Raw genomic sequence first — 23,207 nt, 5'->3', positions numbered from 1 at the left:
CACTTATCTCATATTCAAAGTGAAAGGAAACCAAGTTACGTATGACGAAGTGAGCTATGTTGAACTTACCGCGCCTAATGTTAAAAGTGGAGATGGGGGAATTTCGTTCTGCGGAGAGGGCTTAAAACTGGTATCTGTTATGTTTTATAATCTAACTAGTAAGTTCAAGACAAGGTCTGAGAGCTATCAGTGACATGACCAGCTTCTAAGTTCAAAATTCTTCACAAGTTTTTGCCAAATGCTCTCCACTGCCAGCGCCGTTCCGTTGACAAAGGATCGGGTTTTTAATTACCCTCGCACAACTTCAATGTTCTAGAGATTCTTCTATCTTGTAGATTATGTATTGACCTGACGATCCTACGGCTTATGATATTGTCATGTAATATCAATCAAGCGCGTTAATAAATTGTAATTTTGAAAAGTATGTAGGTACCTAATTTTTATGAAGCACACTGAACGTGTTTGTGTGAACTCTAGTAATCCACAGACAAATGATTTTGTCGTTTGATTTAGGTATTCCATAAATCTATGAAGTAAAAATTTTATGGAAGTGAATTAAACTGCTTCAAATAAATATAATCATACAACATAGCAGACAATAATGATTGTAGTTTAGAGCTTACCTATCATATCAAACACGTTTTTTTATGGAATAGGAGGAAATTTGTTAAGAAGTACCAAGGACAACACCGCGTTTTTTTTTAAAAAACCTGTTTAAACTTCACATACTTTTTTATGCATCTGCTGCGGGTAGTGGCACATAGCTACGTAGTTTATAATGCCAGCGCAATATTGCCACACTTTTACAAAAATTATCTTGCCCCAAATTTGCTGTACAAGTAAACCATATTTAACACGGTATAAGTACATATTCAAATTCAAAATAATCTTTATTCACTTAAGTTATTAAGTGCAAGTTTTTTTTTATTATGAAAATAAACGAGACGAATAGGACATCAGCTGATGATAATTGATACGCCCAACCTATTACAATGCAGTGCCGCGCAGGATTTTTGAAAAACCCAAAAATTCTGAGCGGCACTACAATTGCGCTCGTCACCATGAGACATAAGGTGTTAAGTCTCATTTGCCCAGTAATTTCACTAGCTACGGCGCCCTATATTATTATAAAATATAACACAATTCACTTTAAAAGATTTAGCAATTTTACAGAGCCCAGTAGATGGAATATATTATGTACATACTTAAACATACATAAATACCTATCAACATCCATATGAATAGGCTAAATAATAAAAATTTTCGTTATTGTCATTATAATACATTCTTTATTATTCATTGAATTATTGACCGTCATAGATGTGTCTGCATCTACCGGAATTCTATTGAGTTATTAAATCCTAACAATCTTATAATAAAATAACTATGTTTCAATCTACCTAATGTAGTACCTAAATTACCGCCACTCCTAGTGAGTGCCTAAGTTCTACCATCAATGAAGAGTCTTCACTCTTCACATCCGCCAATAGATATTTCATGCTTCTAGTACTGGGTATTGGAATATGTTCAATGTTACAATATGGTTACAACCATAAATACTTTTAGCATGATTGATAGTTATATCGAGGATAAAATGGTTTTGTGGACGAGTTATAAACTCTGCTTTTCATTTCGATTGCGAGGAAATAAAACAGTAGTATAACATGGACATTATTAACAATTTTAGCAAATTTGAAGAAATTAATAAACGCACGAAAAAACAAGACCTGTTTCCCGCCGCTTTTTTTTTAATCTTACAACATTGATATTAGGCTTGGGCTCCAGACCTATACAGCCTACTATTAAATTATTTTGTAATATATCCTTCTTTTTATTAATTAAATAACCTACCGTATTTTAATTTAAATAATAAATTAAAGTAAATTATAAAATAACAAATTCTATCTCAGAACTTTTTATTGTGTTTGGCTGTATGGCTCATTTTCTTTGCCTTAATATAGATACATTTATGAGTTGTTACGTTAATGCACTTGTGCACAAAAATCGATTTCGTGCAGCCTATATCGTGCACAAATAAGCAATTTCAGAGCATGAGAATTGAAAATTAAATTTCATGTGATTGTTTTTGTTCGAACAGATGCAAGAGTTTCCAAAATACTAAACGTGGAGAAGTTTGCCGCATTCCTGGTTGTACCGTAACGCCATCTGTTGGCGTCCAGCCGACCCCAATACGAATGCCCCACGTGCAACCCGAAACATTCAGGATGTTTTTGCAGTATGTTTATACGGGCAAGGTGTGTTATTTTTTTTTTTCATCATAGTATTACTAAAGTAAATTCATACAATCAATAGTTTAAGCGCGAAATTCTAACTATTAATTGTTAGAATAGTTTAGCGCCATCTCCTAGCAAGTAGCGGTACTAAATAAGAAATAAAAATACGGTTTCTGTGTAGTATAAAAAAAGCGTGTAAAAACATTATATTACGGACTATAGGTATTACGATAGTAGGTACCTTTGTTTCAACAATTATATTTTATTTTGAAACACAAGAACTATAATAATACTTTGGTAATTCCTAAGATATTATGTTAGCAACTACGTTTTGTTAGGAAGGGGGTCGCATTGACATAAAATAAACAACAATTTTACTTCAATGATGACAACATTCAAATGCCAGTATATCAATCGTACTTTTTTGGTGATTATTTGAATACGGGGGCAAAAAGCCGATCTAACCAACTTGCTAATTTTCGAGATTTCCGTATTACTGCAAATAAATCACATAAGAATAAATAATTTTTTAGTCACGTCATGTTATGACTTATGAGTATGGCCTAATATGATTACCAAATCATTTGCTTTTTTTTGTGATTAGCTAATGCTACAAGATTCTGCAGTTTTCGAAATGATGACTCTAGCAGCAGATCTTGGAGTAGAAGATCTACGGGCGGCATGTGAGGACCATGTCACGTCAACGTTGAGTGTAGAGAGTGCTTGCACACTCCTAGCTGCTGCTATGGATATTCAGGATCGGCCAGGTAATCAATCAAATTACGAATAAATTGCAATTTAAAACAGTCATCTTATAGAAAATTCTTTCAATTAATTTTCTCATACTTTATGCCGCTCACCGGCAGCATAAAATTATTAAGCTTAGCTTAGAAATAAATCACAATTTTTTTAAAATATAAAAATAAAATTACTTGAAAACAAAATAATATGGAATAAAAAAGTGTGCGATGGCCGGGAATCGAACCCGGATCAACTGCTTGGAAGGCAACTATGCTGACCATTACACCACCATCGCAGTTGAACACGAAGTTGAAAATATAGAACTAACTAAATTATAATTAATCCATATTTTTATTATACTATTATTTCCTTTAAGCAAGAAAGACTTACTTCAAATAAAGTAATTATGTAACAAATTTCAAACAAACTGAATTCTATTATAACTTTTTTATTGTTGATTAGTTCTTCTTATTAAAAAAAAATCCTTTCTGACGATTACTAAAAAAATGTTTTTTTTTTGTTGTAGGTATGGGCTAATTGATGTCAATTATCGCTATAAAATTTTTATTGACAGGTATTGGTAAAAGTAGAGTATATTTGAGTACCTACCTATATCTTAAAAATAAATGTACCTACCCGACGTTTTTAACGCGCTTTTATTATCTTGGTATATTTACAATTTATTTATTATTTATTACCTATATAGGCATAGAAAAATAATGCTAGCGTTATTATTGTAAGTATATAGGTATATGTTTACAATAAAATACATTATCATGATTACACTTCCTAATTTAAACTTATAGAAAATTATTTTGTTATTGTTTGGTTTTCTACGTGTAGGTACTTTAGTTGTTTTTTAATTAAAACTGAAAAGTAAATTCAAATAATACTGATTAAACAAAAATAAGTATTTTTTTTGCGATGATAATTTCGTAGCAACGCATTATCCACTGTTGGTGTGCGCATGTATTATCCTAGTCTCCTACATCATGGCACATGGCATCTTTGGCACTCCAACACTACCAGATATCCGACGGTAATCCTGAAGATCCTGGTAAGAGAGATTGGACAGACAATATAAAGTATTGAATTTTCATCGGTTCTTAACAAGTTTGCAAAGTTTCTTATTAATCGGACATTTTGTAGGGATCGAAAATTAACTTCAAAGGACAAATATTTCTTTATGTTTCCGTTCCGTCCCAACCTAATAAAAGTTAGAAAAAACTAATTAAATGATTGCATTATCGTAGGTGCTTGTTAGGATGTATGCAGTTTCACATCAATTCGACGTTTTAAAGTGGATGAAAATAGCTTTCAAAGATTCCATTATAAAGATATGTACTTACATACCATGCTAGAAAAAGTTTGTAAGAGATAACTTTGATGAATATTTCAAAATATGATTATTTGTACCTACTTTGTCTGCGTTTTACTCTCCTAATAATTTTAGAAATTTGAGAATGAAGAGGTTTAATTCATGGCTAGGTAGATAAAACGACTTATCTTAAAGAGCGAACAAAACTCATGTACCACTAATTACCGTACATTGGGACGCGTTTCGGAATACGGACCCTAGTGCTGACTTTCTAATTACTGCTGCCAATATTTTGCCAGCTTAAAACAATTGATTATATTTTTTCACCTTAGATCATTTATACGTGTAGATGGACTATGACAGCTGTGAAAAACTTGAAAATATAGTTCCTCCTCTATTTTGCGAAATTCACGCATAATAACACAAAGTGTCGTGACGACTGATAATCGTGTAGTTTTAAGTGTCGTGGCTTACCTATATGTTTAAATGGAGGTGTTCACATATAGAACGACACGATCTACTGTCGTCTACAACATTTTTTGCTGTGACAACAGATTATCATGACACTGGGAACGGCTAGCACGACATTCGTAAAACAATAAAAAATCCTTACGACTAAATCGTGAGCGCAAATTTATCGTATCCACGATAGATCACGACGACGACTGTAGATTTGTAGCTTGCTAATGATGTGTAAACGACAAAGCGCTGCCGTGAAACGATAAAATGTCGTCCTGATGTAATGGGAACAGCTAGATACGATAGTCACTAAGCGATAAAAAAATTGACGACAAACAATCATATTAATGTGAACAGATAGAGACGACAGTCGTCCAACGATAAATTAATCGTTAGGACATAGTGGGTACGCGCCCTAAGACGTAGCTTGTCACGTACACTATACTAATATTTCTTGCCTGTTTTTATCGGTTGTCCAACAGCAAGAGACTCTATCTAGACGTATAAATTATTTAAGTTTATCATATTACTTAAATTATGGTTCCTTTGTTGCATAAAACCAGTGAGAAAAACATTTTTCTTCAAATTCTTCGACTTCTTTTGTATTATAATATGGTCTTTCTTTGTTTTGAGGAGGCAAGAAGGTAGTTTAATTTTTATTTTTACTGAACAATGGTAACATAGTAATAAAATAACTATAATATCTTTAAATCATTATTACTCTCATAGCTAGCCATTTCTAAAATTATACCCTAGATAAGAATTTATTAACTGTGTATCACTAACGTATGCATTAAATTTAAATTTGCCTCCAATATTTTTTTCGCATCTTTGTTATCGTCATATTGAAATTTAAAAGTATCTATTTATTAATTCAACCCATATTTTATAAATAGTAAAAATAAGTGCGGGAATTTCAAACTTCCAAAACGCGTTACCATTGGTCGAAACGAAATGTGGCGTCAAATGACACGACATTAGATTTATCGGTGTCGATAATATTCATGCTGTGTTATTGGTGTATGAGAAAAATGGTTATCACAGTATTTATACGGTGATTTCTAGTGAATATATAACATAGTTGTAGTGAATCTAGGACCATGACTGAAACAGGTTTTCTCAAATCACAATTGGACAACCTACACAAAGTAAATGTATTTATGATCATAGCTTAGAATAATAACGCTTAGAACGTGAGTAGGCCCAAGCGAAATGAAGCAGTTTCAATGTGGTCTTTTATGATCACATACGTTTCCCGCCGCGTCAGTGTCATTCAGTCAACTTCCAGGACAATCAGTGCGCGAAAATTAATTGAAAAATTACGTACTGTGCAGTGAATGGGTGTCACAAACAAAGCGTCTTATAATAAAAATTATGATAAGAAAATCAAATTTCACACTTAAATACTATTTCACAACTTTTAATTTAAGCTAATACATTCGGTAAAACAGCAAAATATTTTATAAACAAAACAGACGCCATTAAGAAAATATGTTGCCAGCTATGAAAGTACTATATACCCCGAGTTCCTCAGCTGGGATTTTTTTTTATGTTTATTGGTAGATATAGAAAGGATGCTATAATGATGATTTTATAAGTATTCAAAGTCAAATTATCTTAATTCAATTAGGCGCTTTGAATAATAATAATAATATAATAATAATTCCTTTATTTCAGGCTACATGGCCCATAAAATAAATACCTTATAGTCTAACATACATATGATATATAACTTAAATCTGCGTCACATTTTCGCGGCAATGTGAGGCTCGGGTTCGGTAGCTTCCGGCGGTCGGTGACGTCCGCGATACTTGCGGAACACGATCCCCTTCGGCCACAGCTGCACGTCCAGGAAGGTTGAAATATGTTCTGTCGGGACGCGAACAACAAAAGAGTTGAAGTCTACTGCGTGGCACGTCACCAACTTTTCGACACCCAACCGGAACCTTGTCTTCTCCACCAAGTACTGAACAATGTCGGAGGCCTTGGTGGTGTGGTGAAAGCGAGAGACGTAGATATACGTCGCTGGGATTACGGGACGCAGAAGCTGGTTCTATCCTATCGGTGCTGTGCCACATTGGTTATGACTAGGAGGTCTCCTCTTCTTCCGCTCCACCTTAATGAAGCCCTCCTTATCGGTCAGACCCTTCGACACAGCTCTACAAGCGGGTTCGTTGCGGGCGTGCCCGCTTCCACTTTCTGTCCTCAGCACTGTCCGCTTTCTGGGTTGCTGGCGGATGGCAGCAGCATAGTCACGTTGAGGTGTTGACCTAACGACAGCAGGCGACACCTCCGAGAGGGGAGGAGGTGAGGGACAGGCGGTAAGTACATTACCGCTTACACGTGCGGGCGCAGCGACCGGTGTCGAGTCGAATTTCGCTGATTCAATACTCGCTGGCGAAGCAATGCAAGCCCCACGTCGTGTGTTGATGTTATTGGCCTCTATTGACCTACTTACAACGGTATTGTTGCGCAAAGTCGCAACTTCAGCTTGCAGGTCCGTGATGGTGTTCTGGGATGCCTCTAATTTCAACACTACTTCTGCCACGCCTGCCTTGAGGTTTGTGATGTCTTTCAGCAACCTGGTGACGTCGACATAGTCGAAGGTGACGGGCGGTAACTTGTTCAAGTTCCTTGCCACGAAAGGCGGTACGTCGTCAGGATCAGTCACCTTCAGGAGATTTATCATGTCCTGAAGACTTCTCTCTCCCCTTTCATCCCTCCTGCGGGACGGCATCTGGTCGGTTTTCATCAAAACCTCGTACAGGAGCGTCTTGGCTTTGATGATCTCCTCACTCTTGAAATTTGACGCACAGATCTGGATGATGCTGATCTCGTCCATAGTATGAATTGCGTGCTGAAGGAATGCCAGCAATTCATTGGTTATGAGTTTTTCGGAACTCATAGTCATAATAGCGTGCAGCGGCGGTTGCCGCGCAGATCGCGAATATAAATTATATTCGTAAGTTCAGTGAGCATGTACGTTACCGAGCGCGCTCGGAACTGAACTGTAACTGAATAGTACGAATAGGTATATTTTAGTCCTTATCATAGATTTTTATTGTTAAATGTTTATTAGATGTATACCAAAACATACATATGTAATATGTATTGATTTCATTGGTCAAGTTCAAACTGACAAAAGTTGTGTAGCAAATTTACGTGCTCTTTGCTGTGAAGTTCATTCCATAGATAAGATTTTATTACAACTACTGATCAGAACTGTCAGTTCATACGTCATTCCAAATTCCATAGACAAGTAGAAAATCGACGCCGGTTGAGGCGGACCGCGTAATACAATTTGTGATTGTAATTGTGAAAATTTTTGCAAGAAAGTTATAAAACATGGCATACAAAGGGCCACCTAAGGTTCAAAAGGTGATGGTTCAACCTATCAACCTTATATTCAGATATCTACAAAATAGGAGTCGTGTGCAAATTTGGCTCTACGAAAACGTTAACTTGAGAATTGAGGGTCACATTGTTGGCTTTGATGAATATATGAACATCGTACTGGACGAGGCAGAAGAAGTTTATATGAAGACTAAAAATCGTAAGCAGATTGGACGGATCATGATGAAAGGGGACAATATAACGTTAATACAAAATGTGAATCCAAACGCCGCTGTGTGATAGGTTATGAAGAACATTCCTAGTATTATAAGTGTGGTGTTTATTTACCAGTCGTTGGGGATACACAGATTTTTAATTATTTCGGATTAAATTTAAGATTCCTACAATGACTTTCATTTTTCCTAAAAATTTGCCTCCTTTTGTTTACTAGAATACAATAAATATTAATTCTGGTGTTGTACTGGTAAGTTGATGATATATTGTTATATGGTAGAATGATGAATGTAAACCAATTTAACATGACTACATATTCCAGGTGGTAAGAGTGCATCCTCATTCATGGAGCGATGCATTGCATTTATTGGTGACAATGCAGCTGAGTGTGTCAAGACAAATGCATTCCTTAATTTACCCAAGGAAGCACTAATAAAACTCATATCCTCTGATTTTGTAAGTTGTTATTTAGATATTCTGTAATAATTTTGTTTTTTTTACAACTTTTCATATATGATAAATTTAGAATGATCCTCAGCTGATGGTAATTGATAGGCCCTGCCCATTACAATACAGTACTGCTCATGATTCTTGAAAAACCCAAAAATTCTGAGCCACACTATGATTGTGATTGCAACTTGAGACATAACATGTTAAATTATAAAGTAAATTTACTAGTTACCGAGCCCTTCAAACCGAAAAACATTAATGTTTACACATTACTGCTTCAGGACAGAAATAGGTGACATTGTGGTACCCATAATATAGCTGGCAGCCTGTGCAAAGGAGCTTCCCACTGGTAAACATAGTGCAAATATAGACATAGTATTTGTGCCAAGATGTTTTTTATTTTGAATTTGTAAGTTTTAAAGGAACATGAAACATATCTACAGAGTTTTGGAGAGCAAACATGTGCTGTGGTGTATATATACAAGTATTTCTCCTGGTGTTTGAGATATGAAATAAACTTTTAGCGCATGTAGCATGGGCTGGTAGATGAAAATCTATTAAATGAAGTAGTGAGGATATAATTTCACTCATAAATATTTTTCTCTAAATGACAGATTCAATTAAATTGCTTAGATTATAAACAAGCTCCATTTATAAAGAAATATTTGATTTCTTGCTCTTTTTCTCAATAACATGAGGTATATGTAATAGGTAAAAGGGTGTAGATGGTATATGTGATGTTGAAATAAGTGATTTAAAATCCTACTTTGAATTAAATTGAAAAATATGGCCTAATTAACTATTTGTGTCTCTTTCTTTTTAGTAAGTTTATTTTATTTGACTTTAACCCTTGACTAGGTGTATTAAGAAAATCACCCAAGTAGTTGCATAGCGTCACATCTGACCCCAAATTTATGAATAATATTGGGAGTGGAAGGAACTACTAAAATAAAATATATAATATCAAAAATAATTGCATTGCAAACAATTGCATGATGAACAGCTACCACTCTTAGCATTCAATTGATGCACAACTTCATGCATGTCATGAACTTCACGGAGCCACTTTTTTGTTGAAGAATATACTTGCCGTCATATTCTGGTGATCTTCTACCAGTAATGTCGCATATTTTTTTATAAAAAATCACCTTACAATATGTCTGTTATCATTGTCAGTCTCTTTGAGTTTGACAAATACATTGATGCCGGATAAATTGAGAAGATGACAAAATACTGTCAATGGCCATCTTTTTCTTTTCGCAACATTATAATTATCTCATAGTCAATACCTCCTTTGGTACTGTTTGGTATTTTAGACCATTTCACACCCATTTCCTTGAATACCTATGTCTAAATAGAAAGCAGTTACACTCCCCCCAATGATTCAGAAAATTTCAAGAAAAATCTATGGACTCTTCAATCTTGCTTTCCGACCCATGGGCTCTATGTACAGGAATATCATTTGCAATTTCATCTTCCAAGAACCCGCAACATCTAGCTCTTTATCCAATATCTCTTCTAGCCATTGCCATACCTGTGTTTCTTGATACATAATGACAACTAAAAGGAAAAAAAGACAACATACATAAATTATATTTAATACATGATAATAAGTAAAAATATAAATCTTTAACTGTTAAAAACACAAAAATAAAACTTACTTTTTGCCAAAAATGTTATGTTATTGCAAAACACATATTGATTGATGTGCAGATTTAGGATAGATTGACAGATGACAAAATTTCTAGACTTGAAATTAAGTTAGATTATTTATTAGGGGTTGAATATGACGTAAATTAATGAAATACATCTACTATACAATGAGCCGACATAATGATGCCCTCATCAACATTTGATATTTTTATATTATATTTTATACCAGTGAGTTAACTAACTCTAAATATACAATTTGATGGAATTTTCCCTGGAAATTATAATTTTTATCAGATGAGTAATAGTAGAGAATCCCAAGTAATCACTTAGAAACTGAAGTAAAATGAAATCACTAAACAAATTCAAATGGTTATATATTATAATATATTAATTTGGTGGGAACAGCTATGTCTGGAGGAAGAGGAGGTGTGGCGTTGCGCACTGGCGTGGGCCAAGCAGCGAGCCGGCGTGACGCAGCCCACAGCGCACTGGGCCGAGGAAGAACGCGCGCGGGTGTGCCATCACCTGGCGCCGCTCATGCACCACATCCGGCTGCTACTCATAGGTACACCGCGCCGGTCACTTTGTGTCAATGTATGTAGCACACTGGCGTGGATGAGACAGCACCGGCGTGACGCAACCAACTAGGTTGTGGAGGGTTAGCGCGCGGGTCTGCTGTCACCTGACGAAACTCATGCACCACATCCGGCTGCTGCTCATAGCTACACCGCGCCGGTCACTTTGTGTCAATGTGTGTAGCAGACTGGCGTGGATGAAACAGCACCGGCGTGACGCAACCAACTAGGCTGTGGAGGGTTAGCGCGCGGGTCTGCTGTCACCTGACGCAACTCATGCACCACATCCGGCTGCTGCTCATTGGTACACCGCGCCGGTCACTTTGTGTCAATGTGTGTAGCAGACTGGCGTGGATGAAACAGCACCGGCGTGACGCAACCAACTAGGCTGTGGAGGGTTAGCGCGCGGGTCTGCTGTCACCTGACGCAACTCATGCACCACATCCGGCTGCTGCTCATAGCTACACCGCGCCGGTCACTTTGTGTCAATGTATGTAGCAGACTGGCGTGGATGAAACAGCACCGGCGTGACGCAACCAACTAGGCTGTGGAGGGTTAGCGCGCGGGTCTGCTGTCACCTGACGCAACTCATGCACCACATCCGGCTGCTGCTCATAGGTACACCGCGCCGGTCACTTTGTGTCAATGTGTGTAACAGATTGGCGTGGATGAAACAGCACCGGCGTGACGCAACCAACTAGGCTGTGGAGGGTTAGCGCGCGGGTCTGCTGTCACCTGACGCAACTCATGCACCACATCCGGCTGCTGCTCATAGGTACACCGCGCCGGTCACTTTGTGTCAATGTGTGTAACAGATTGGCGTGGATGAAACAGCACCGGCGTGACGCAACCAACTAGGCTGTGGAGCCACCACATCCGGCTGCCGCCCTTAGATACACCCTCCTACAGGCCATATCCTTCAATGCTTGTATGTGTGTGAAATATATTCTATTGTATTAACACAATAACATCCATTTTAATATTTGTTTCGATTGTTGCTCTAGTTTCTTGCTGTATGTAGGTATTTAATAAAACCTTACTATAATCATCAGCATAGCGAATACATATCTCATTCGATCAAGATTAGTTCTTGTTCCTTTTTGTTCCATAGTGACATGAGTCATGACAAGTTATTTATGATAATATTTCAGACAGTACCATATTCGCTGAGGAGGTGGAGCCGACGGGTGCCGTGCCGATGGAGCTGTCCCTGGAGCGGTACCGGCGCGCCGCCTTACACGCGCGTCCCGACCCGCGACCGGAGCCCCGGCCAGAACCCAGGTCCGACCCGCGACCTGACGCAAGAAATGACCAGGACAAGCGCACACAACCTCGGTAACTCTGACAATTATTGTTACTCTCATCGACAATTGATTACCATATCCAAAATCTACGATCTATTTGTCAAACTTTATAGCATACACCCACGGACTAGTAAAAAAAGAAGGACTCCGCGCCGTGATATTAGCAAGTGAAGAACAATTATGATAGTGTGTGTGCGGTTACCAGATACCAGATACACAATTTTTTCTCCCTTAAATAATCATATATCCACAAATACTTTTATAGTATTGTTTTTACACATTTTCACAACGCACGACGGCACTTAAAATAAAATATTTTATTGCGACGCAGACTGATTTGTCACAGACGATGGCAAATCTCATAATGGCGGCCGATCGGCTTGTATTGTATGCGTGGGGCTATGTACACGTTTACCGCCTTATTTTGTTGCCTCACTGTTATGTAAGGTGACACGGAGTCCTTCTTATTTTACTCGACCGTGTATACACCAATTTATTCTTGGAACTTTAGATCAGGATTTTTCAGTAGATAACGTGTATTCTGCAAAGCACTTGATACAGTCAATCATGTTCCAAAAAACTTAAGTTCAATGAAGTGATAGTTATAGTCTTGAAATGAAACATTAATCTCACGCGCAGATCTCACTGGGGCCATTTCTTTGTATTAAATTTATCTATAAACTTCTACGCAAATGACGTAAAATACAACATCCATATCGCGCGACATTAGGACTGTGTATGATGTGGGGCCTGGTAACGTCTTTCAAGAAATCTTTCTTTTTAAAGCAAATGGATTAAAACCTTGCACTATAATGTCATAAAGTAGGTTTTAGTTCGTACCAATATTATAAATGTGTCTTTTTAAATAAAATACTTTACTATTATATACTATATAATGATATACTCGTATAGAGTCGATTTACCGCCGTAAGTTTGCATGTAAAATTGTACAATTAAACATGCTTGCAATGTTTTTGTTAGGTTGGAGACTTGGATCATATTTTGTACGTCTAGATACACTTTGAAAGCTGTGAACACTTCGGAACTAACCTCTATTTTGAGGAATTACGCACACTAACACTAAATGTCATACAAATTTCGAGTGCACGACGTAGCTTGTTAAGCACACTAAACTAATCTTATATATAAAATTCTGGTGTCATGGTTTACGTAATTGATCTCCTTCGAAACGGCTCGACCGATTTTTGTGAATCTTAGCGTGCATATCGGCTAGGGTGGAGAATCGGACAACATCTATTTTTCATCCCCCTAAATGTTAAGGGTCCACCTCTAAATTTATTTTTTAGGACAAAATTTTATTTTTTTATGATACAGCATAAAAAAATACATACAACCCTAATTTTCAACCCTCTACGATCAACACTTATTTTTGTATCGCGATTTTAATAATATTCTATTCCATCCACTGATCTGCAATAGGGTGCCAAGATGGCAATCGAATACAATAATTGTAGTACAATATATTTGGTAGTTCTGAGAATCGGTTGCATCCCTAAAAATGTTTTTAATTACTTTATATTATAGCTATACAACGTTTTCTGGGTCAACTTGTATTATATATTATATGTGTATAAATTATATATACATCCACATAATTGTGACATACCCATGACAGCATTGTGGCATATTATATAAGATAGTACATGTGGCATATATTAACATGATATATAGCTTAAATTATGTTGTATTAGTAGTAGAAATTGATATCATTTTTGGCACAACCAACCATTGCTTGGATATATTCATGTAAACACACAAATATGACTGATGGTTTCAGTTTGGCTGTAAACATGTTCCCGGGCTCTCTAATACTCACACAAGACAAGAGCGCCTTCCAGTCCGTCATTAATACTTGGTATGTCATTCAATTGTTTTAATATTTATTCAACCTTCTACTCTTCATCTTCTTTGTTTTTCTGTATTTTAAGCCAAATCCAATCAATAATTCAACAAAACAAGGCAATCGGGCAATAATTTAAAAATCTATGAAGACAACTTAAATTGTTTTTTAAATAAATATAAATTCTTCTTTCAGTAAAATGTGACATCTACAATATTTAAGGTGCTTACACTCCATGTGGCATAGTCGTGGGACTTCCTGTATATTGTTAAAAGTTGGTTTTCTTATATCTTAACCAAATTGAATGCTCCCAATCTGCGTTAATTGCCAATCTGCCATTGCCTCAATAAAGATTATTTTTAAGTGAGTGTTGTGACATATCGCAGGGTTGGCAGTCCACGTCAGAGCTGGCGCTTGGTCTTCCGCGCCTCCACGCACGGCTTCTCGGCGCAGGCTTTCCACTCGCACTGCGACAACGTGGCGCCCGTCTTGCTCCTGGTGCAGGTATACAAAATATATTTGTTTCGAAAATCAAAATAATTGTTAAAAACGTTTCTGTTTAAACGATAAAAAAAGAGTTGTATAAAAGATGGTTAAAAATGCGAGTGAGAGGCGAATATCGCATTGATTGACACCACGAGCATTTTTGACCTAGTTTTACAATGTGTCTCATACTATAATTTTTCTACGACTTGGAAATTTTAAATGAAACAAAAATTAAAAACACAAATACCACAAGTTTTCGAGGGTCCGCTTTAAGGGACGGGATTTGTATTGTATATACATAGGCACTTATCTCTGGTGAGTTGTTTTAATTTTACTTCAAGGAATGGCAAAGGTACACCCATACAGCCAACGCGGGAAATATGACAATGACAGAATATACTAGCAGCTTAGTAAACTATATTAACATGTAATATATAGTACTACGAATTTCCAAATATTTCTACGAACTTACCGTACCTAACCAAGATTTAGTTGTCTATGGCACCGGAAAACTGTGCTTTTTTAACGACATTATAGTAAAAAGGCATAAAAGGCATTTATTTTCTCAAAATTGATTCCTTTAGAATTCTTTTTGATGTCATTTCTTATACTACTAGATACTACTACCGCTTCGGAAACAAATGATACTTCGGAAACAAGTATGAACTAAACACTATTTTCGCACTGCATAAACGAGCTATTCATGCCATCTATAAATTAGGACCAAGAGTGTCATTAAGAAATAAATTTAAGGAAATAAATACTTTGACTATGACAACGAAATACATTTATGAAAACATGTCAGATTAAAGGAGGAGTAGAAAAATTACTTTATAAATGACACCACTCTTTGGGTGTGGAGCGATCGCCATTAGACTACATAATATATAATGCAAAAGTTTAATTGTAATGAAGTTTATTGTTAAGAGAGGTCTTTAATGTGTACGCCCTTTTTTGAAAGCTCGTATCACCGGTATGATGCATCACCCTGGTAACATATTGCAAAGAAACTAATTCCACAGTGAGTTTCTATGATATTTAAAGTTCCGAAAATCTGCACTGTGTAAGTACGCTGGATATCTAGATAGTGAAGATGATATTTATGGTGTGCGTGTGGTGTGATGTGAAAGGAATAGGTTATGCAGTAAATCTGAACACTTGGAACCCAAACCTTTATAAATGTGGTAAAATATTTTACATGATGAAGTAAATTCTCTCCGTAACGTTAAGCAAGACACAGAGTACTGGAACCTTGACAAATCTAGCAGCTCTGTGTTGCTTGTGGTCAATTTTGTCACCAGACCAGAGATACTTTAATACTTCATTTATGCTATGGCTGTTTACTGGTTAGTTAGCTTGTTTATGGTTGCTTCAAATATTCTATTATCATATTGCTTACCCTTGTTTCTTCAAGGCCAATTAGCTTTTGTCTTCAAGGTGAACGTGTAATGGGCAATTACTCTAAATTTCACTAAGAAGAGTTTTATCAAAATGTTATACCTGGTTAATACACAAACCTAAGTCTTCTCTGTTTGAAACTGAATAAGAACACTTCATTTTTTTCCATTACGCGACCTGCTTAAGAGTCACTAGAAAATACAATTTTCCTTTGGCATTAGTCAACTATTTCCCGAGATGATCAAGAATATTGTAGTAGATAGCACACAGTGAAGCAAACGACTAAGGTCAGTCTGACCAATGACAACCTGTATGTATCGCTCACTGAAAGACCTGGTTATCTACTTTCAAAAACTCGGAGTAGGTTGGGGCATTTGGTAGAAGCGCCTTGTGCCATACTCGATGAATCGCCTGCGCTTTAACCACATTGACTGCAAAGTCTTGGTTTCGACGGCTATTTGAATTATGTATCTTTTTCTTTGAGCACTGTTGTATGCAGTTGTCCCGCGGTGAGGTTCTGGGCGGGTACTGCGAGGTGGGCTGGTCGCAAAGCAACACCGTGGGCGGGTACATCCCAGCTGAGCACGCCTTCCTCTTCACTATGGAACCACCCGCGCTCCATACGCTCACCAAGCGCCCCTTCGCGCTTTGCTACCATCCTGAGTAAGTGTGTACTGGCAGAGTTTGCCACAACGACATTTGGTATATTTTTCTTAATTTAACAGGTTAATATTAGTATTATTAGTATTAGCAGGTGACCTAAGACAACTCTGAAGGACAATTTCAAATATTGCTGTTTGAAAATGGATTGTCACTTCCCTACATCCAAAGAGTTATTCCAAATGGTAATGGATGTTGGTCAAGGTCATTCTACGTGAGAATTTTGTGAGATCAGTTCAAAACTGGATAAAGACTGCTTCGAATTGTCTAAAATATTAAATAAAAACAGTGGTTGATTTAATAAACACGTGTGAAACAGTGCTTCACAGTTTATATCACTGACATTGACAATTTCTTTGATTATAAGATTCATGTTTCGCAAAGTACTTTCGTAAAAATGTTTGTTTTTTACAAGCAACAACTCAATTATTCATTGTGTACTCGAAAAATTTGACAAATATCAAGGGATTTGTGATCACATGTTTCCTACGTAATTTGATTAATTTCATTAATTTTAATTTTGGAACCACCAAAACCAACTTGCGACGGCGCAGCCAGCCTTGTTATTTTTTACGGCGATGCAGGTATCTCCACCGAACGACACAGTGTATTTGGCAAACTGCGAGTACAAAATTAAGCTTTTTTTTCTCTCATGTTTTTACTTTAAAACTGCTCTTGGTAACTTCAGTTAACCGTTCCCCACGCCACTGTTCATGGGAAATGACACACTGGCCCCATACTGCAAAAGTGAGCACTCACTCTTTTTGCCTCTAATTCAACTCCTAACGACAATGTGAAGACACCGCCGCCCATCGCTGCTCCTGACATGCGCAAAAGAATAAATCGATTTTCTGGACACTCCTCCTGAGTTGACTTTAACGTGCCTATTCCAGCACTCGTCCCCAAAAGGCGTATTCTCGGACTAATGGAAATCAGTACTTATCTCTGTATCCAAAATTATGTAGGGCATTATTGTTGACAACGACCGACAGCGGCTTTCACCATAGTCGATTGGCTGATTTTTTGGTATATTTAATACATAATATATAGGTGGCAGCTATTAAAAGCAAGAGCTTGGCAGTTGGTTTGGATGTAGTGAAAGCACTTCTCACGAAGTATTCATCATATGGGCTTCCTTGAGAGCTTCTGCAACTGAACTACAGGCTTTCTCAGGAGGCCTTTTTACAGACTTTAAAAAGATGTCACATAGCTTGTATTTAAATTGTAACTGACCTGTCTGTAAGAGACAACCAATACGAAGTTACTTTCCGAGATAGTGTTGTGTGAAGTAGATATATGAGTGATGCGTTTTGTGTGTCAGTTGTGGACCCATCTTCGGCGCGGGGGCCGACCTGCTGCTGGCCAGCGAGTGCAACAGCAATGCGGACAGCTACAGCAATTTACACTCGTACGGCGCGCCCGACGTGCCTGCGCTACCGGCCTCGCTTGCTCCTGACTACGCCTTCACTGTGCGTGACTACGAGCTGTACACCACCGCCGCCTGACGCACTCACCATCATTACCAACGTCAAATATTACTTTCTAATTATGAATGTATGTTTAACCAACACATCCCGAAGTTCGACGAAAACCTGGCACTGGGATATCCCGCTCTTTTTACATATAATATCTCAGTAATTTTGTCTTCATTTTACAAGATGACATCTCTGAAATTCTATCTTCATTTTACAAAATGACAACTCCGCATTTCTAACTTCATTTTACAAATTGACATTTCTGAAATTTTAATTTCATGCCACACAATGACAAATGTATTTGTAGCTTTATATTACAAAATGACATATCTGTTACTTTGTTTAATTTAAATTCATTTTACAAGATGACACCTCTGAAATTCTAGCTTCATTTTATAATATGACAAATGTAATTCGAGATTTATTTTATAAAATGATAAATGTTATTCTAGTATTATTTTACAAAATGCCAAATTTTATTCTTACTTCATTTTTCAACATGACACCACTTACATTCTTGCTTACTTTTACTGATTGCGAACTTTAATTCTACCTTTATTTTACAAAATGATAAGTCTAAAATTCTACTACTTCTAATTCTGTAGTTCAGTTTTATTTTATAAAATGATACCATTTTAATACTAGGTTCATTTTACTTATTGACAACTGTAATGTAATGACTAAATGTAATGTCAGATGATTTATAAGCTTTATTTTACAAAATGACATATGTAATACTAGCTACATTTTACAAAATGACACCACTTAAATTCTTGCTTCATTTTACTGATCGACAACTTTATTCTTAGCTTCATTTTACACAATGACAACTCTGTGTAATTAAGTAGCATTTTACAATATGGCTATTTTAATTCTAGCTTCATTTTACAAAATGACAACACTGCAATTCTAATTTCATTTTACAAAATGACAACTCTATAGTTCTAGCTTCATTTTATAGAATGACACCACTTAAATACTAGCTTCATTTTACTGATTGACATCTTTAATATTACCTTAATTTTACAAAATGATAAGCCTGTAGTTTTAGCTTCATTTGGCTGATTGATAACTCTTATATATAAGAGTTTTATATTCTTCTACTGATTGAGAATATTAATTCTTGCTTCATTTTACACAATGACAAATCTAATTAAGCTGCATTTTACAATATGGCTGCTTTCATTTTATGTAACTGAAAATTCTCATTAAAGATTTATTTTACAAAATAACATCATTTAAATTCTTGCTTAATTTTACTGATTGACAGCATAATTCCACTTAATATCACAAAATGATAAGTCTGTAGTTTTATCTTAATTTTGCAAAAAAACAACTCTGTAATTCAAGCTGTATTTCACAAAATGGCTTTTAAATAAAGCTTCATTTTACATAGTGACAAAACTTTAAATCTAGCTTCATTTAAAAAATTAGAACTCTGCAATTCTAGGTTATTTTTACAAAATGAGAACAGTGTATTTCTTAGCTTATTTGAAATATGACAACTCTGTAATATTCTAACCTAATTTTACTTTTTAATTATTGACAACTGTTATTCTAGCATCATTTTCAAACGACCACTAATTCAAGCTTCATTTTACAAAATGATGAACAGGGAATTCTTACTTCATTTTACAAAATGATATCAGTTTAATACTTGCTTCATTTTACTAATTGTGATTCAACATGCAACTGTAATTCTAGCTCTATATTGTAAAATGACAAATGATAGTTTAGCTTTAGTTTGCAAAATGACATATGTAATACTAGCTTCAATTTACAAAATGATGAATATTATTCTAGGTTCATTTTACAAAATGACACCACTTAAATTTTTGCTTCATTTTACTGATTGACAACTTTAATTCTAGCTTTATGTTACAAAATGACAACTCTGTAATTTTAATTTTAGTTAACAAAATTACAACTCTATACATATTTTAGCTTCATTTTACAAAATGATTAATGTTATTCTAGCTTCAATTTACAAAATGACACCACTTTAATTCTTGCTTCATTTTACTGATTAAAAACTTTTATTCTAGTCTCATTTTACAAGATGACAACTCCTATCATTAAGCTGCATTTTACAATATGTCTGCTTTAATTCTAGCTTAATTTTACAAAATTACACCATTTAAGTTCTAGCTTCATTTTACTGATTTTCATCTTTAATTCTACCTTCATTTTACAAAATGACAACTCTGTATATTTGGCTGAATGATAACTCTTATATTCTACCTCTATTTTACAGAATGATGAATGTTATTCTAGCTTCATTTTACAAAATGACACCACTTAAATTTTTTCCTTCATTTTTCTGATTGACAACTTTAATTCTAGCTTTATGTTACAAACAAACATTTTTACAAAATGACAACTCTGTAATAAAGCTGGATTTTACAATATGGCTGCTTTTATTCTATTTCATTTTACAATTTACAAATTACAACTCTATAATTATTCTTGCTTAATTTATAAAATGACAACACTTATTCTAATTTCATTTTACAAAAAAACTAGCTTCATTTTACAAAATGACACAACTTCGACAACTTTTATTCTAGCCTCATTTTACAAAATGACAACTCCTATCATTAAGCTGCATTTTACAATATGCCTGCTTTAATTTTACAAAATGACACCATTTTAATTCTACTTCCATTTTGCCGACTGACATCTTTAATTCTACATTCATTTAAAAAAATGATAACTCTAGTTTTAGCTTCATTTGGCTGAATGATAACTCTTATGTTATACCTCTATTTTACAAAATGATGAATGTTATTCTAGCTTCATTTTATAAAATGACACAACTTATATTCTTGCCTTAGTTTATGTATTGACAACTTTAATTCTAGCTTTATTTTATCAAATGACAACTGACAACAACAATTAAGCTGCACCTCACAATATGTCTGATTTTATTCTTGCTTCATTTTACAAAATGACAACACTAATTTTAATTTCATTTAATAAAATGACAACTACTATAATTAAGCTCCATTTTACAATAGCCGCTTTAATTTTACAATATGACACAACTTTAATTCTTGCTTCATTTTACTGATAGACAAATAAATTCCATAATGGTAATTTTAGGAATTTACAACTCTGTTTATATAGCTTGTTTTACAAAATGACATTTCTCACATTATACCTAGATTTTCGTAATCACTTGTAAATTCGTTAACACCGATCAAATAACATACTCTAAGCTTGGTGGTCTACTGAAACGTGCCATTGGCTGAGTTTTAGTGCCCCTTCCACAAAAGACAAAGTAGAAAGAATAGAATAGGTTAGAATTTTACTAAATGACAACACTGTAATTCTTACTCTATGATACAAAATGACAACTTTGTACTTCTAGTGTCATTTCACAAAATGACAACTCTTTAACTCTAGTTAATTTTTTATGACATAATAAGCAGATACACTTGCTACCAAGAGTATTGTCTGCCCATAATAGTGAAAATATTGATCTAGGTGTTACGTACGTACCTTGCAAGACTCGATAATATTGAACTGCGCATGGATGCAGGGTAACTACACCATGGCTTAATGTAATGTAAATGTATCATGAAATGTTTGTACTCATGTACTTGTATGTTGTAAATTATTTCTCTACATGTAAACACTAAAGTCAAAGTATACTATTTACCCCGAAAATAGTTATAATAGCAGAATTTCGTATCAAAAAATTGCAACAAAATTATAAAAATCTGCAATGATATGTTCAATCTGAATAGTATTTTACAATTCTTGTCAACTTCTTACATAATATGAAACTGTATTTTAATTTTAGGAAAATAAAATTACGATATAATTTTTTGTTTTATTTGTAATAATTCAATCTATTGTTGGCGAACCAGTATAATATTATCTTCAGTGCTTCCATAATGACGCTAGGTCATTTCATTTGCTGTTCTAACGCTCCGTCCAATCGGGAGCGAGGATTTAATGCTGCATTATATTCCCATGATAGTTAACACTATACAAAAAATATGTACCTAATAGTGTGAATAGTGTCTTAGATACTATAATAAAAGAGTTGGCGTCTGTACATTGGATATTTTGTGAAAAACCGATCGTAGGTAATCATGGAAGTGTAGCTGAACACAAACATATAAATTAAAAAAAAATGCCCGTCTGTTTTTTGTATATACGCTAATCTCTAGAACTACTGGACAGACTTTCAAGAAACTTTGCATAACTTGAAACAGCCTCTAGGAATCAAAATCGTTGCACGGAGAAAAAATACTTATATGTTTTGTGTGCAAAGCTACATTAAAAGTAAGCATTCATATGTATTTACGTGAACCAAGTCGCGGGCAACCAGTGTTATAATGTAAATAATGAGGGGCGACAAAGTGTGTCCCATTTAATCGTGTATAAGTTATTTATCAAATGTTTAATACATTTGAACATCTTCCTAGCCTATATATAGGTACCTAAAAAAATTCCAACTGTCTATATTATGTCCAATGTACCCTTATCTGTTAATGCGTTTCTATAGGCGGGCATGGGGTGTAGTCTTTACGAAATGCTCATAACAGTAGGTACAGTTGCCCACACGTGTTGAAATATGCAATCCAATCAATTCCCTGCAAGAAGAAGTGTTACTATTGGCCAACTCGACTAATAGTCCCAAAATTGTGCGGTGTTTCAGGGACGATACGACATGGGTACCTTCAAAAAAAGCGCGTACACCTTCCTTAAAGGCCGGCAACGCTCCTGTGATTCCTCTGGTGTTGCAAGAGATTGTGGGCGGCGGTGATCACTTAACAACAGGTAACCCGTACGCTCGTTTGTCCTAGTCCATAAAAAAAAAGATTGATAACTACAGGCACGTCGCCATAAACTCTCTAATCTCAAAGATCCTGACATCGTTTAGAGGGTGTTTTCGATTTTCCGTTGGTACAAAATGAATGGAATTACTCGCTCCCGCTGTCGATGCTTACAAGCAGCGCTTCGAGATAATATATCCTGTCGCTGGAAGGACCGGCATGAACTGATCAGCAAATTT

General features: G+C 35.5%; 2 protein-coding genes and 1 non-coding gene across 4 annotated transcripts in view; 2 read left to right on the top strand and 1 right to left on the bottom strand.

Moving 5' to 3' along the window:
* Positions 1-21,958, top strand: part of LOC126976529 (uncharacterized) — a 36,402-nt gene extending 14,444 nt beyond the window's left edge. Inside the window, exons 2-10 of one of the 2 annotated variants that reach the window (XM_050824909.1) lie at positions 2,099-2,255; positions 2,839-3,001; positions 8,642-8,775; positions 10,828-10,987; positions 12,149-12,332; positions 14,100-14,177; positions 14,549-14,666; positions 16,546-16,709; positions 18,028-21,958. In XM_050824909.1, the coding sequence (XP_050680866.1) occupies positions 2,099-2,255; positions 2,839-3,001; positions 8,642-8,775; positions 10,828-10,987; positions 12,149-12,332; positions 14,100-14,177; positions 14,549-14,666; positions 16,546-16,709; positions 18,028-18,211 (1,342 nt within the window). In that variant the 3' untranslated portion in view covers positions 18,212-21,958. Of the gene's footprint in view, positions 1-2,098; positions 2,256-2,838; positions 3,002-8,455; positions 8,570-8,641; positions 8,776-10,827; positions 10,988-12,148; positions 12,333-14,099; positions 14,178-14,548; positions 14,667-16,545; positions 16,710-18,027 lie in introns of those variants that run through there. The other variant, XM_050824910.1, reaches the window with a different exon arrangement.
* Trnag-ucc (transfer RNA glycine (anticodon UCC)) lies at positions 3,199-3,270 on the bottom strand. The gene has a single exon. It is a non-coding gene; the product is annotated as a tRNA-Gly (tRNA).
* Positions 7,998-8,492, top strand: LOC126976543 (probable small nuclear ribonucleoprotein E). The gene has a single exon (XM_050824936.1). The coding sequence runs from the start codon at positions 8,098-8,100 to the stop codon at positions 8,383-8,385; it is 288 nt and encodes a 95-aa protein (XP_050680893.1). The 5' UTR covers positions 7,998-8,097; the 3' UTR covers positions 8,386-8,492.
* Positions 21,959-23,207: the final 1,249 nt, after the last annotated feature.

This window comes from Leptidea sinapis, chromosome 41 (assembly GCF_905404315.1).
Source record: "Leptidea sinapis chromosome 41, ilLepSina1.1, whole genome shotgun sequence".
Classification (NCBI taxonomy): Eukaryota; Metazoa; Arthropoda; class Insecta; order Lepidoptera; family Pieridae; genus Leptidea; species Leptidea sinapis.
Note: the sequence above shows the minus strand (reverse complement) of the source record. Positions and strands in the feature narration are given on the sequence as shown.